At 42.7% G+C, this 15,723-nt stretch overlaps 2 protein-coding genes across 2 annotated transcripts; both read right to left on the bottom strand.

The window, feature by feature from the left end:
* Positions 1–6,465: 6,465 nt before the first annotated feature.
* On the bottom strand, positions 6,466–7,395 carry LOC136174646 (olfactory receptor 4X2-like). Its single transcript, XM_065944821.1, has one exon. It carries the CDS (start codon positions 7,393–7,395, stop codon positions 6,466–6,468), a length of 930 nt encoding a protein of 309 aa, XP_065800893.1.
* Positions 7,396–13,408: 6,013 nt separating this feature from the next.
* Positions 13,409–14,356, bottom strand: LOC136175701 (olfactory receptor 4S1-like). The gene has a single exon (XM_065945943.1). The coding sequence runs from the start codon at positions 14,354–14,356 to the stop codon at positions 13,409–13,411; it is 948 nt and encodes a 315-aa protein (XP_065802015.1).
* Positions 14,357–15,723: the final 1,367 nt, after the last annotated feature.

Below are 15,723 nucleotides of genomic sequence, written 5' to 3'. Positions count from 1 at the left end.
ACTATCCCACAGAGCATGCAGGTTTCCCGGTTATTCAATCTTAAAGCATTAAGACCAAGCTCTCAACCAGAGCTCATACATCTCAGGGGTGGCAGATGGAAAATATGATCCCCTTTCAGCTTTAAGCTTGCAAATGTTGAGACTAAGCCAGTGCATCTACTCCACCTGATTGAAAATAAGAGTAGAATAGACTTGCCTCTCCATGTTCCGTAAATAAGAAGTCTAGCAGCTCAGCCTTGAGTTCACTCTGCCGAGAGATACCAGGGGGGAAGGTGTGATGATCAAGTGAGAGAAGATTGGTCCCCAGAGACCCATGCCTGGCCCCTTCCTAATCAGGCACCTACGTCATGGGAAACAAGACCTGGATACTAACATCTCAAACTTCCTTGTAGATAACGTAACTTCAGAAATCAATAGGAAATGGTAAATTAACTTCAGCCAGTGTTCACAGGGCACTTATGCTGTGGACCTCTATGCTGCTCAGAAGCCAGTTAGACATACCTCTTGCTTATCGTGAACTCAATCACATGACTTTACATGAAATGACACCATTTCAAGGATGGGTCCCATGAATATGGGCCACAAGTGTCAGAATACTGAAATAGCACTTCCTGGCCATTGATGAGGATAAGGTAGAGTGGTTCTGAGTCATGGGTAGTTTTTGCCCCCCAATATCTGGAGACGTTTTTATCGTCCCAAGCTGGGTGGGGAGGACATGCTGCCGGCAACCAGTGAGAAGAGGCAGAGATCCTGAGAGTGTCTTACAGCGCACGGGCCGCCCCCACAGCAAAGGCTACCCGAGTCCAGAGCAGCAATACTACTGCTACTGAGACACCCTGCTCAAGAGGAAACAACGTTTGTCCAAAGCAGCATTTACTCAAGCTGGATTTTGGTTACATGTGATTATATTAATCTGTCTTGACCACACCTGAACATGTATCACATTTTCTGTAGTGAACGCTTTCACCAGTGTCATAATGTCGCTTTGTAAGATCAGTGTGCTCTAGACCAATGCTACTCAGCATGTCGTTAATTCAACACTGATTAAAGTTCGAACGAGATGCCAAGTTTTAACTAATGATTAAGGAGAAAATCATTATACATTTTAACATCATTTTAAAGACTTTAGTGCTTCTGCTGCATCATTTCAGTCATGTCCGACTCTGTGCGACCCCATAGACGGCAGCAGAAGCAACATCTTACAAAACTATAACAAAATAACCTAACCATTTCTATAATATTTGTCATTTCAAAAATGTTAAATAGATTCACATAGTTTGTATTGTATTGAGCTGGCTTTTTTTTTTTTTCCCCCCACTAAGCATAATTCTCTGGAGATTCAGTTTCTTGTTTTTATTGCCAAATAGTATTCTGTGGTAAGAATGTGCCACAGTTTGTTCACAGATCACTCACTGAGGGACAACCATTGAAGAAACTATGGGTGGTTTGCAGTTTGAAGTTATCACAGATAAAGCTGCTGTAAAATTTGAAAAAAAATAAAAAATAAAAAAAAAAATAAAGACTTTAATGCAATTGTTTTTGAGAGTGAAAACTCTGAATTAACCATTACCCTTTATGTTGCAAAAGAGTGTGTAAAATAGCTATCAGAAAGTTGCTATATGATATGGTCATTCAGCCCAGTGATGCTCTGTAATAACCTAGAGGAATGGGATGGGGGTGGGGAGTGAAAGGGAAGCTTAAGAGGAAGGGGATATATACCTATATACTTATGGCTGATTTGCACTGTTGTATGGCAGAAACCAATGCAGCATTGTAAAGCAATTATCCTCCAGTTAAAAAAACACTTGGAGAAGGAAACGGCAACCCACTCCAGTATTCTTGCCTGGAGAATCCCATGGACAGAGGATAGTCCATGGGTCGCAGAGAGTCGGACACAACTGAGCGACTTTCACTTCACTTCACAAAAAAACACTAGGAAAACAATGAGCAAATAAATACATTAAAGTTTCCAATATTTAAGTAATATTAAGTGTGCATGAGTTTTGACTAAGTTAGCAGTTTATAATGGATTTTTATGTATTATTTGCAGTAAATAGTAGACTAATATCTACATTTTTTTTTGCATTCATGAGTTATCGAGCTTTTTCTTAATTTTTTAGATATTTCGTGCTCCATGGTTCATCTACCAGCTCTTTCAAATTGTCACAAACCTCGAGAAATTTTTCAGCATATTTATTGGAAAATATCCTCAGATAAGTGACCTTGCACAGTTCAAATCTGTATTGTTCGAGGATCAAACATGTAAGCATATTTAGCATAAAGAATATTAGAGGTGCTATGTTACAGGCAACAGCTCTTTAACAAGTGCTTATTGAGCAGCTACATTGTACCAGGAACTGTACCTGGCAAACAAAAACTATTAAGCAACAGAGGCCAAAGAAGCTTCAAAAAGGAAGAATTTAATTGCTTCAAATGCCTGAAAATGCAGAGTGATGGCAGCATCATGCCGGCGTTAAGATGCGCTCAGTTCTGTCCCATCCCTCCCTTTAACAGTAAATACTTGGTATCCACCCATGAACAAAAATGCCTCTATGGGAGATGTGGGATCCAACTCCATATGCCAAGGAACTCAGCGAATCTCACCCACAGTCGTATGGGGCAAGAGGCAGGCAGATGTCAGGACCAGCTGTGGGGCCTACAGGAGCATGTGAATGAGTTCTGGCCCTGCTTGGCCCTGTCATGCGAGGGCCAGTGAGAACACTAACTGGGGATTTCACCTACATATGATAGAATCTTTGTGGAGGTGAGACTTTTCAATGGAATTTTCACACTCCATTGAAGCAAGATGCATGTATAACACCCACACCCACACACACACACACACACACACACGTATGTATAACTTAGGATGCATTAAGAAGGAACATCTTAACTTTGCCAGCATCACCCCTCCTCCAAAGGGGTGCAATTTAGGGCTGACCTTGGTCGCCTGTGATTTTCCCACGGGAGAAAAGGAGAGCTGGTGAGTGAACATATGACTTCACCAGCTCTGCAAGATGCTACTGAGAAGGCTTGTTTCACCCTCACAGCTTCCAGAGAATTATATTGGGGGTTTCATGATTAGCACAGACAGGGAAGGAAGGAGGAAGCAGATGGGTGGTGAGGTATTTTGGATTCTTGAATTTATTAAACAGGCTTAAGTTCCCCCTGCTTATTTAATTTATATGCAGAGTGCATCATGCAAAATGCCAGGCTAAATGAATCACAAGCTGGACCCAAGATAGCCAGGAGAAATATCAAGAACCTCAGATATACAAATGATACCACTATAATGGCAGAAAGTGAAGAGAAACTAAAGAGCCTCTTGATGAAGGTGAAAGAGGAGAGAGAAAAAGCTGATTTAAAACTCAATATTCAAAAAACAAAGATCATGGCATGCGGTCCCACTACTTCTTGGCAAATAGATGGGGAAACAATGGAAACAGTGACAGACTTGATTTTCTTGAGCTTCAAAATCATGGCAGATGGTGACTGCAGCCATGAAATTAAAAGATGCTTACACCTTGACAGAAAAGCTATGACATACCTAGACAGCATATTAAAAAGCAAAACATCACATTGCTGGCAAAGGTCCATATAGTCAAAGCTATGGTTTTTTCTAGTAGTCATATATGGATGTGATAGTTGGACCATAAAGAAGGCTGAGTGCTAAAGAATTGATGCTTTTGAATGGTGGTGCTGGAGAAGACTCCTGAGTGTCCCTTAGACAGCAAGGAGATCAAACCAGTCCATCCTAAAGGAGATCAGTCCTGAATATTCACTGGAGGGACTGATGCTGAAGCTCCAATAATTTGGCCACGTGATGCAAAGAACTGACTCACTGGAAAAGACCTGGATGTTGGGAAAGATTGAAGACAAAAGAAGGGGGTGACAGAGAATGAGATGGTTGGATGGCATCACCAACTCAATGGACAAGAGGTTGAGTGAACTCTGGGAGATAATAAAGGATAGGGAAGTCGGGTGTGCTACAGTCCATGGGGCCACAAAGAGTTGGATACAGCTTAGTGACTGAACAAGAAGTTCATACTGATTGAATTCTAGATTCCATCAGGAAGATTGTTCACAAGTCACGGAGCAAATCTCACCCAGGAACACCCAGCTAAACCACTGGCATCCCCAGCACACTGCATGCAAGCTCCCACCTTCTGCAGCCAACTTCCAATGCATACTCCCAAGGGCAACAGCAAAAGCAGGTTCTAAGAGACAGACAGAGATGCAGAAATAGTCCCAGGTGTGTGGGCATAAGCCTGTAACTGTACACTGTATTCAGGGCAAAAGGAGAGAGACAGTTCCATTGACACATTGTAGGTTCAAAAGAATACAAATAATTTTAAGAATTACACCACAAAGGAAGCAAGAGGTTTAGGGCAGGTGCATCTATACAAGGTATGAGAAAGCCTTAGAATCTACAACATCTTAGAATCAATAGCAAGACTGATGAAAGATATTTTATCCTAAAGTAACTGGTAAATAACAGAGCAAGTGATACTTAAATCAAATGCAAGAACAGCAATGCAAAATTCCCAGGAACATAAAATATCAAGTAGACAAGACAACACCAAAAGATTGTGGTAATCTTCCTGTAACCAAACCCAAAGACATGGAGATCTACAATTTACCTGACAGATAATTCAAAATCTCTTTTAAGGAAATTCACTGAGTTTCAAGAAATCATAGTAAAACAATCCAATGAAATCAGGCAGACAATACATGATCAAAATGAGACAATTAAAAAAGATTAGTGATCATACAAAAGAACCAAATGGAAATTCTGGAGCTGAATTTCTGAAGAATTCAATGGATAGAAAATGCAATAAAGAGTATCAACAAGAGAGTAGACCTAGAAAAAAAAAAATCAGTAGATACAGAGTGTGTTTAGTTGCTCAGTCATGTCCAACTCTTTGTGATCCCATAGCCAGGCTCCTTTGTTCGTGGGGAATCTCCAGGCAAGAATACTGGAGTGGGTTACCATTCCCTCCTCCAGGGGACCTTCCCAACCCAGGGTTCAAACCCATGCCTCTCTCATTGCAGGTGAATTATTTACCATCTGAGCCACCAGGGAAGCCCATATACTGAATAGGAACATTGGAATATCCAATGCTGAATAGAAAAAAATTAAAAGATGAAGAAGTGTTACCTATAGGAGACCATCCAAAAAAATCAATATCATTGTCATTCCAAAGAAAAAGAGAAGGGGTCAGACAGCTCATTTGAAGAAATTACAGAAGACTCTCCAAACCTGGAGAGAGATTTGGGCATTCAAGTCATGAAAGTAATAAATTTTTCATTATATCAATCCAAAATGACCTTCTCAATACATATTATAATAAAACTGTAAAAACCAAACACACAGGGATAATCTTCAAAGCAGAGAAAGGAGAGAAGTTTGAAGCCTGCAAAGAAACCTCCATTAGATTATCAGCAGATTTCATAACAGAAATCTTGCAGGCTTGAACAGAATGAAAAGATATTCTCAAATTATTGAAAGAAAAAACATGCCAACCCAGAATACTCTATCCAGAAAAGTTATCATTCAGAAATAAAGAAGAAAAAGACTTTCACAAACAAACACCTAAGATAATTCAATATCACCAGACATACCTTACAAGAAGTGCTAAAAGTTCCTATGGTTAAAAAAAAAAAAAAAAAAAAACAGTGACTAGTAGCATGAAAATATATGGAAAATATTCAACACATTAAATAAAGCAAATGTATAGTCATATTCTGAAAATCTAATACTGTAATAGATGATGTGTTAACCACTTAACTATAGTATAAAAGTTAAGATGTGAGTAGGAAAGTATTCATAGCTACTATAATTTGTGAAGGAATATACAACATAAAAAGAGGCATATTGTAATATTGAAGACATTTGAGGGTATAAGAGGGCAAAGTGTTTGTATGTAATTAAGTTGCTAACAACATAAGGTAGACTAGTTTATCTTTTATGTAAGCCTCATATAACCACAAGGCAAATCTACAGTGGATTCACAAGAAATAAAGATAAGGAAATACGAGGATAACACCATGCAAAGTCACCAATTCACAAATGTAGGTAACAAGAGTATTAAAAATTAACTACAAAGCAGCCAGAAAGTATTTCATCAAATGGAAACAGTAAGGCTTTACATTTCAATGATTACTATAAGGATAAATAGATTGAATTCTCCAATCAAAAGGCACAGAGTTGCTCGGTGGATTTTTTTAAAAGAAGAGGAATTCCCCGACAGTCTCACGGTCAGGACTGCATGGTTTCAGTGATGAGGATGCAGCTTCCATTCCTGCTCAGTAAACTAAGATCCCACAAGCAACACAGCTGGACTGGGGGCGGAAAGTGGATTCTCACAAGGTAAAAAATATATGTATATGTATATGTATATGTATATAATATACGTAACTACTTGTGGTGATGGATATTAATACCAAGACACCAAAGCTCAGCCTCTACCTCTCTTCTAGCTTCATTGCTCTGACCCACAGCCTCTGCATGGCCTTCTTCACTTCAGCATTTCTCAGGGAGTAGATGACAGGGTTGAGCAGTGGGGTGATCACCGTGTAGAACACGGCCACCGTCTTGTCCGCAGACAGGGTGGTGGAAGGTCTCAGATAGATGAAGATGCAGGGAGCAAAAAATAAGGTGACCACAGTGATGTGGGACCCACAGGTGGACAGGGCCTTGCGCCGCCCCTCGGAGCTCCGAGTCCTCAGATGCAGCAAGATGACCACATAGGAGGCTAAGAGGACCACGAAGCTGATCACAGACAGGGTCCCCCCGTTGGCAACGATCAGAAGACCAACGAGGAAGGTGTCAGAGCAGGCAAGTTTGAGCAGGGGAAGCACATCACAGAAATAGTGGTCGATCACATTGGGGCCACAGAAGGGCAAGCGGAAGACGAGAAGGCTATCGATCAAGGAATGCACGAAGCCTCCCACCCATGCTGCTCCCACCAGGAAGGCACACGCCTGCCGGTTCATGATGGTGGTGTAGTTGAGGGGCTTGCAGATGGCCACGTAGCGGTCATAGGCCATCACGGTGAGCAGGAAAGCCTCAGTGCCACCAAACAAGTGAATAAAGGAAAACTGTATCATGCAGCCCCACAGAGATATGGCTTTCCTTTCAGCCAGCAGATCTGAGATGAGTCTGGGGGCTGTCATAGAGGCGTAGCATATCTCCACAAAGGACAGATAACTCAAGAAGAAGTACATGGGGGAGCCAAGGCTTCTGCTGCTCATGACAGTGAGGACAATGAGGAAATTCCCCAGCACGATGGCTACATACAGGAGCAGAAATATCACAAAGCAGACTTTCTGCACCAGCTGATTGGGAGAAAGTCCCAGGAAAATAAACTCTGTCACATTGTGTGTTTTAGCCATGATATAGCCACCAGGAGGCAATAATTTGGAAGGGTGATCTGAAATGATACAAAAGACTCCTACATTAAGTGGGAAATTTACATAACAATCTGTTTTAAAAGTGAGAAGCTTGTGAGCTGGATACTGAATGATAAGTATGAGCTAGTTATTTAGAAAAGAAGGGAAAAACACTCCAAGGAAGTCGAGGAGAAAGTGCAAACTATAAAAATTTGAGCGAGGCTGAAGTAAAGTGAAGAAGAGCAACCATAAAGTTGTAGCCTCTGGGTCTTCCCAGCGCACCAGGCCCGAGCACTTGTCTCATGCATCCAGCCTGGGCTGGTGATCTGTTTCACCCTAGATAATATACATGTTTCGATGCTGTTCTCTCGAAAAATCCCACCCTCACCTTCTCCCACAGTGTCCAAAATTCTGTTCTGTACATCTGTGTCTCTTTTTGTTTTGCATATAGGGTTATGGTTACCATCTTTCTAAATTCCATATATATGCGTATCGGGTGGAGAGGGAGGTTGAAGGGGGGATCGGGATGGGGAATACATGTAAATCCATGGCTGATTCATGTCAATGTATGACAAAAGCCACTACAATATTGTAAAGTAATTAGCCTCCAACTAATAAAAATAAATGAATAAAAAACTTTGGAACCAGAATCTAGTACCAATTCACAAAGGACTATTATGGACTTTGGGGTTTATTTAACAGACAATGGGGAATCATCAAAAATGTTAGTGGACCCAAAGGCAGAATCACTTGGCATGCAGACACTGGACTACTGGACTAGAGGTTGAACTGGGAGAAGTCTATTAGGAGACTGATTGCCTCACTGGATGATGTAAGGCAGCAGGTATGGTGTTGCATGTCCAAAATAACCATCTCTCTATTGCCATTGAATGCTTCTGTCTTTTGCCTGCAGATTTCCTTCATCCTGCTTCCTTTTGCTCCTTTCCCTTCCTGGTTTTCAGAATAAGAGTCTCACCTTCCCATATACCCTTCAGGGTCTTCTGAAGAAATTTCCCTGAATATTCAGCACCCTCTCTTATTTCTGCTTCTCCACCTAATTATCTGCTTCTGCATTCGGTCACCAGGTGACCTAGTTCCTTTCAAAAGTTCCAGTTCAATCCATCCACAATTCTTCTCCTTACAGGTACCGTCACTTCTTTCAGGCTTCTGTCCCTTGGTGGCAATAGAAGTACAAACCACCTCTCCACCCAAAATGCCGACTATGACACATCCATAAAAGAAGGCAGACCTTCCAACACCTCAAAACATCACCACGATTGTGCACTGACTGGTTAGCAGACTATCTTCACCCATGCTGGATTTGGTCAAGGTGACTGAGATCGAACTGTATCAACATGGTCCCCTCCTACAGTTGGACTCCAGGGTGCCTGAGACCAGGAGTCATGTGACATCCACTCACACCACAAATCATCCTTCCTTGAGCATTGGGAACAGGTGATTATGGACTATCACAAGTCACCACTATAAGGAAATCACCAACAGAGTTTATGATTGCAGAGACCAAGAGAAGGGAGAGACCATCGCTAAACCCTCAGATCTTTTGAGATTTTTACCAAATCACTCCTAGAAGAAACCACTGCTGGACTCCTAGGTTCATATTCCAATTACTACAGGTGGTAACTAATCTAGAAAGTTATTTACCCTCTCAGAGACTCAAATCCACACCATTCCTTGGAGATAAAACCTACCTCACAATTGGATGCCATATGTCTCCCTCCTAGCCCATCCCAGGAGACGTTAAGTATTCGTACACTGTGCTGCCTTGGAAGCTTCTCAGAGATAGGAAATCCATTTCCCAATCTATACACCCTTACAGTCAGTGATTCCTCCTCTCTCAAGACATTTTGAAATCACAGCACTTTCCTCACCAACTTATAATTATGTTCTGTGACCATCTGGTCCACTAAATTCTGAATTTACTGGGGTAGAGATTATAAACTGCTCAACACTCCATCTCCGGTGCCAACTGAATATCCACCACAAAATAGAACTCAGTGAATGTATATGGAATGAAAAGCAAATATAAATCTTTCCTAGCTTCTGAGCACAGTATTTGGTACATTGTAAACGATCATTAAATGTTGAAAGAATAAAGGACCAACACCAAATATTCTCCATCCCTGTGTCCCATGTCTAGCACAGTGCTTGCCTCAGGCAGAGACCAGATCAATGTGGAGCATTTTGTTAAATGCCAGGGATGTCTGACAATATTCCCTTTGCTTTCAAGATGAAATAGCAACCATCCCATGCTCACAAAATAAAACTCACCCCAGTGTTTCTGTAGCTTTATTTCCTCACCACAATTCTTTTTTCTGTTCTAACCACACAAAAGCAAATAATACCCCCCAAGAACATCCCCTAGAGTATGCAGTTCCCCAGTTATTCAGTCTAAAACCATTAAGGTCAAGCAACCAAACAGAGCTCATACATCTCAGGATTCGCCAGATGGAGAATCCACTCCTCCGCAGCCTCAGGCTTGGGAATGTTGAGACTAACCCAGAGGGTGCACTCTGCTGATTTAAAACAAGAGCACAGCAGACTCGCCTCCCTTGCATTCCCCAGAGATGTAAGAATTCTGGTGACCAGTCTGCATTCACGTAGCTGAGAGATACCAGGGAGGAAGGCATGGTGATCAAGTGAGAGAAGACTGGTCCCCAGAGACCCATGCCTGGCCCCTTCCTAACCAGGCACCTACCTCATGGGAAGCAGGACCTGGATACTAACATCTCAAACTTCCTTGTAGGTAACATAACTTCAGAAATCAATAGGGAATGGTAAATTAACTTCACCCAGTGTTCACAGGGTACTTAGGCTATGGGGCTCCATGCTGTTTAGAGGTCAGTTAGATCCAGCTCTTATCACGAACTCAGCCATGTGACTTTACATGAAATGACACCATTCAAAGGATGGGTCCGAGGGTATGGGCAGTGTCAGTAAACTGAGACAGCACTTCTACTGGCCTTTGGTGTGGACGAGGGTGCAGAACAGTAGATCTCAACTGTGAGCGATTTTTGCCTTCAAGGGTATATTTGGCAATATCTGGACACATTTTTCATTGTACGAACCTGCGGGAGAGGAGGTATTAGCATCCAGTGGGCAGAGGCCAGAGATGCTAAGAAATATCCTATAATGCACAGGATAGCCTCCACAGCATAGCTTATCTGAGCCAAATCACAATACTACTGCTATTCAGATACCCTGCTAAAGAGGAAAAAAAATCTGAACTGGTGTTTATTAAAACTTGACTTTGATTGCATATGATTTATTGATCTGCTTTGAATCTGCAACAAAATGTTTTCCCAATGCCATAATGGCACTTTGCAAAATCAACGTACTCTACACCAGTACTATTCATGAATGTCATTAACTCAGTCTTGAGTAAAATTAAAGATGAGACAAGATGAGAAAATTCAACTAATAATAAAGGAGAAAATTATAATGACATAGTTTAAGATTGTTTTAAAGATTTTAATGCAATCACTCTGAGAACACAAACCCTAATTAATCATTATTCTCTATATTGAAAAAAAGCACCAGGAAGAAGATTAGCAAATAATTACATAAAAGCTTCCAATATTTCAGTTCAGTTCAGTTCAGTCACTCAGTCGTGTCCGACTCTTTGCGACCCTGTGAATCGCAGCACGCCGGGCCTCCCTGTCCATCACAAACTCTCAGAGTTTACCCAAACTCATGTCCATCGAGTTGGTGATGTCATCCAGCCATCTCATCCTCTGTCGTCCCCTTCTCCTCCTGCCCCCATCCCTCTCATCATCAGGGTCTTTTCCAATGAGTCAGCTCTTCTCATCAGGTGGCCAAAGTATTTGAGTTTCAGCTTCAACATCAGTCCTTCCAATGAACACCCAGGACTGATCTCCTTTAGGATGAACTGGTTGGATCTCCTTGCAGTCCAAGGGACTCTCAAGAGTCTTCTCCAACACCACAGTTCAGAATCATCAATTCTTCGGTGCTCAGCTTTCTTTATAGTCCAACTCTCACGTCCATACATGACTACTGGAAAAACCATAGCCTTGACTAGATGGACCTTTGTTGGCAAAGTAATGTCTCTGTTTTTTAATATGCTGTCTAGGTTGGTCATAACTTTCCTTCCAAGGAGCAAGCGTCGTTTAATTTCATGGCTGCAATCACCATCTGCAGTGATTTTGGAACCCAAAAAAATAAAGCCTGACACTGTTTCCCCATCTATTTCCCATGAAGTGATGGGACCGGATGCCTTGATCTTAGTTTTCTGAATGTTGAACTTTAAGCCAACTTTTTCACTCTCCTCCTTCACTTTCATCAAGAGGCTTTTTAGTTCCTCTTCACTTTCTGCCATGAGGATGGTGTCATATGCCTATCTGAGGTTATTGATATTTCTCCCAGTAATCTTGATTCCAGCTTGTGCTTCTTCCAGCCCAGCATTTCTCATGATGTACTCTGCATGTAAGTTAAATAAGCAGGGTGACAATATACAGCCTTGACGTACTCCTTTTCCTATTTGGAACCAGTCTGTTGTTCCATGTCCCATTCTAATTGTTGCTTCCTGATCTGCATACAGATTTCTCAAGAGGCAGGTCAGGTGGTCTGGTATTCCCATCTCTTTCAGAATTTTCCACAGTTTATTGTGATCCACCCAGTCAAAGGCTTTGGCAGAGTCGCTAAAGCAGAAATAGATGTTTTTCTGGAACTCTCTTGCTTTTTCGATGATCCAGCAGATGTTGGCAATTTGATCTCTGGTTCCTCTGCCTTTTCTAAATCCAACTTGAACATCTGGAAGTTCACAGTTCACATACTGCTGACGCCTGGCTTGGAGAATTTTGAGCATTACTTTACTAGTGTATTCTTTGATATAAGACTGTATAAAGTCCTGAAGGTCCCCTTCAAACCTTCTGAAGCTGGTATTATTACTGTCTCCATTTGTATTTGTGGAAACTGAGACCCAAATGAATTAAATGATCCATGAATGGTTACTTGAGTAGGACTTCTAACCCTGCTCTTCAAATTCCATCCTAAACAAACTGGCCCTCTCTAGAGCAAATAGGGCAAAGCAAAGGAGATTACTGTGGAACAGTCCCTGTTCTGCTGGAGAAGGACTGGACACTACTGGGTGGAATGCTAACAACCTATTCTCCCCAGCTCTGCTCCCCAGCATCCCAGGAAACCATCAGTCCTTGGTCCCCAAAATCCCTGACCCATCCTGCTTGATATCCATGCACTCCGTCTTTGTCATGGAGTCCTCTGGAGGTGGTAAGAGCCCTGAAAGCAGACTTATGATACTGGTCCCCCCCTTGCTTAAGACTTACTGTGTGATTTGGGTAAATCTTTTAATCTTGCTGCATTTATTTACTCACCTGTCTCCTGAGAGCACAAAATGAGGAATATGAGTAAAGTGCTTTGAATATCATAACCAAAGAGAAGGTGAGCTTCAATAACTATTGTTAATAAAGGAATTATTAAGTGCTATTATCCATTTTATAGATGAGATACCTGCACATTCACAGGCTGTCACAGGTTCCCTGAATGAGCCTTTAAATATCACACTAAGAGCCTCATAAAGCCTTCCACCATGGCTCAGATGGTAGAGAATCTGCCTGCAGTGCAGGAGACCCAGGTTCAATCCCAGGATCAGGAAGATACCCTGGAGAACAGAACAGCTAGCCACTCAAGTCTTCTTGCCAGGAGACACCCATGGACAGAGGAGCCTAGCAGGCTACAGTCCATGGGGTTGCAAAGAGTCAGACACAAGTGAAGCAACTTACCATACATGAGCCTCCTGGACTATGACCCCACCTTGAGTGTAGTGATTACAATTTACTTTTATGTGTATTCCCAGTGCCTCACTTATTACAGATAATAAATATTTAATGACTGGAAGATTAAGGGAACAAGTGGAATATTATTAGAAAAACAGAAAGAGTTCCCATTACAAGCATCAGACCAGAGATGCAAAATCATCTTAGATGCTACAAAGACGGGAAGTTTCCCAAGTCCAGGCTCATCAGATACCTTGCAGTTTCACTTCTCCCCTCGAGCTCCCCTTGACCCTGAAGATCTTCCTCATGGCACTTTTCACCTCACTGTTCCTCAGTGTGTAGATCAGAGGATTCAGCAAAGGTGGCATGACGATGTTAAAGAGGATGACGAGTTTGTCAGCGGCCAGGGTGGTGGAGGGTCGAATGTACATGAACATGGGGGGCACCAGGACCAGAAGCACAGTGATGATGTGTGAGCCGCACGTGGACAGAGCCTTGCGCCGGCCCTCAGAAGACCGGCTTCTCAGGCTCAGTAGGATGACCACGTAGGAGATGATAAGGATGATGAAGGACACTAAAGAAATCATGCCGCTGTTGGCCACCACGATGAGCCCCACCACGTAGGTGTCCGCACAGGCCAGCTTCAGCAGGGGATGGACGTCACAGAAGAAGTTGTCGATCTCGTTGGGCCCACAGAAGGGCAGCTGGACCGTAAGGAGCATCTGCAGGATGGAATGCAGGAAGCCAGCCACCCAGGAGGCCCCCACCAGCAGGCCGCACCTCCGGCGGCCCATGATGGTCGTGTAGTGTAGGGGCCGACAGATGGCCACATAGCGGTCATAGGCCATGGCCGTGAGGAGGAAGATCTCGGTGCCACCAAAGAAGTGGGCAGAAAAGAGCTGGGTCATGCAGCCCTCGAAGGAGATGGTCTTGCGGTCCACCAAAGTGTCCGCAATCATCTTGGGTGTGGTGGCAGATGGATAGCACGTGTCGGCAGAGGACAAGTGGCTGAGGAAGAAGTACATGGGGGCGTGCAGGGTCTTGCTGGCGTTGATGGTGACGATGACCAGAAGGTTCCCCAGGACCGTGAGCACGTGGAAGACGGAGAAGACCAGGAAGCAGGCACGCTGCATCTCCTGGCCCTGGGAAAGGCCGAGCAAGAGGAACTCAGTCACGTTGTTCTTGGCGCCCATGGATTGTCTTCCCTGAGCACTGACAATCGGGTTAGGTCTGCAAGGACACAAACTGCAGGATATAAGAAAGCTTCCCATAGAGAAGGGACTTGTGGACACCGTGGCGGGAAGGGAGGGCGGGATGAACAGAGGACACTGTTGACATATACATACACTGCCTCATGTAAACAGACAGCTATGAGAAGCTGCTGACAGCACAGGGCGCGCAGTCTAGTGTTCCGTGATGACCGAGAGGGGGAGGGATGGGGGGTGGGACAGAGGCTCAAGAGGGAGGGGATACGTGCATTCTCATAGCCGAATCTCGGCTGTTGTAAAGAACTTTGTAAAGCAATTATAGTCCAATAAAAAAAAATAAAAAATTAAGAAGGTTTCCCATATCCAGCAGTCAAGACACTGTAAGTCTGATAATGAGTCTAACACCTTATGTCAATGGGTGTCATAACTAACACTCATAACTCCTTTCTATGCCATAGCTAAAATACGGTATGTGGAAAGCATTTTGCTATCTAGACCCTGTAAGATTTCATGTACAGATCTACCCGAGAACATACATGTATCAGAACAAAGACCAGAGGCAGACCTGGGAAAATTGGAAAGCATGTAAAATAAATAAATGAAAGAATAAGTGAATGCATAAACAAATGTCTCAGATACTATGCTATAAATGATTATGAGATTAAAAGTTGTATTAAATTCAACAAAATTGTTGAACCCTCTAAGTGCCAACAAAGATTTTCACTAACCGTTAAGAGCCTAGGACCATATCAAATGTCCTTACCCATAGGGCTATGTATAGAATAAAATTTTAAAATAGGGTAAAGGGGGAAGGTGAGAGATATCAACATTACAAAGCTGGGCTTTGTCTACATAAATCAGTAAGTTTGAAAAACAACCATGAGGACCTTGGTAACAAGCAGTGCTGGATGTTAATTATTTCATAGTCAAGGGCAGGTGGCAGAGTGTAGGGAAAAAGGAAGTGAAATCGTACAGGACTGTTTTGAGTAGTGCTTTTATCACAAGTATCTTGTTATTGTGGTTGTTTTTTTTAAAAAAAAAAAAAGGCAGATGACATTTATGAATAGAAAAACAGTAAAGTGACAGTCGCTCAGTCATGTCTGACTCTTTGCTACCCCATGGGCTGTAGCCCACCGGGCTCTTCTGTCCATGGGATTCTTCAGCAAGAATACTGGGGTGGGTAGCCATTCCCTTCTCCAGGCGATCTTCCCAACCCAGGGATCAAACTTAGGTCTCCTGCATTGCAGTCAGATTCTTTACTGCCTGAACCACCAGTGAAGCCCAGCAGAACAGAAGAGATGATTACATTTGGGGACTTTCCCAGTGGTCCAGTGGCTAAGACTCCACACTCC

The sequence above is a fragment of the Muntiacus reevesi genome, chromosome 9 (assembly GCF_963930625.1).
Source record: "Muntiacus reevesi chromosome 9, mMunRee1.1, whole genome shotgun sequence".
Lineage (NCBI taxonomy): Eukaryota > Metazoa > Chordata > Mammalia > Artiodactyla > Cervidae > Muntiacus > Muntiacus reevesi.
Note: the sequence above shows the minus strand (reverse complement) of the source record. Positions and strands in the feature narration are given on the sequence as shown.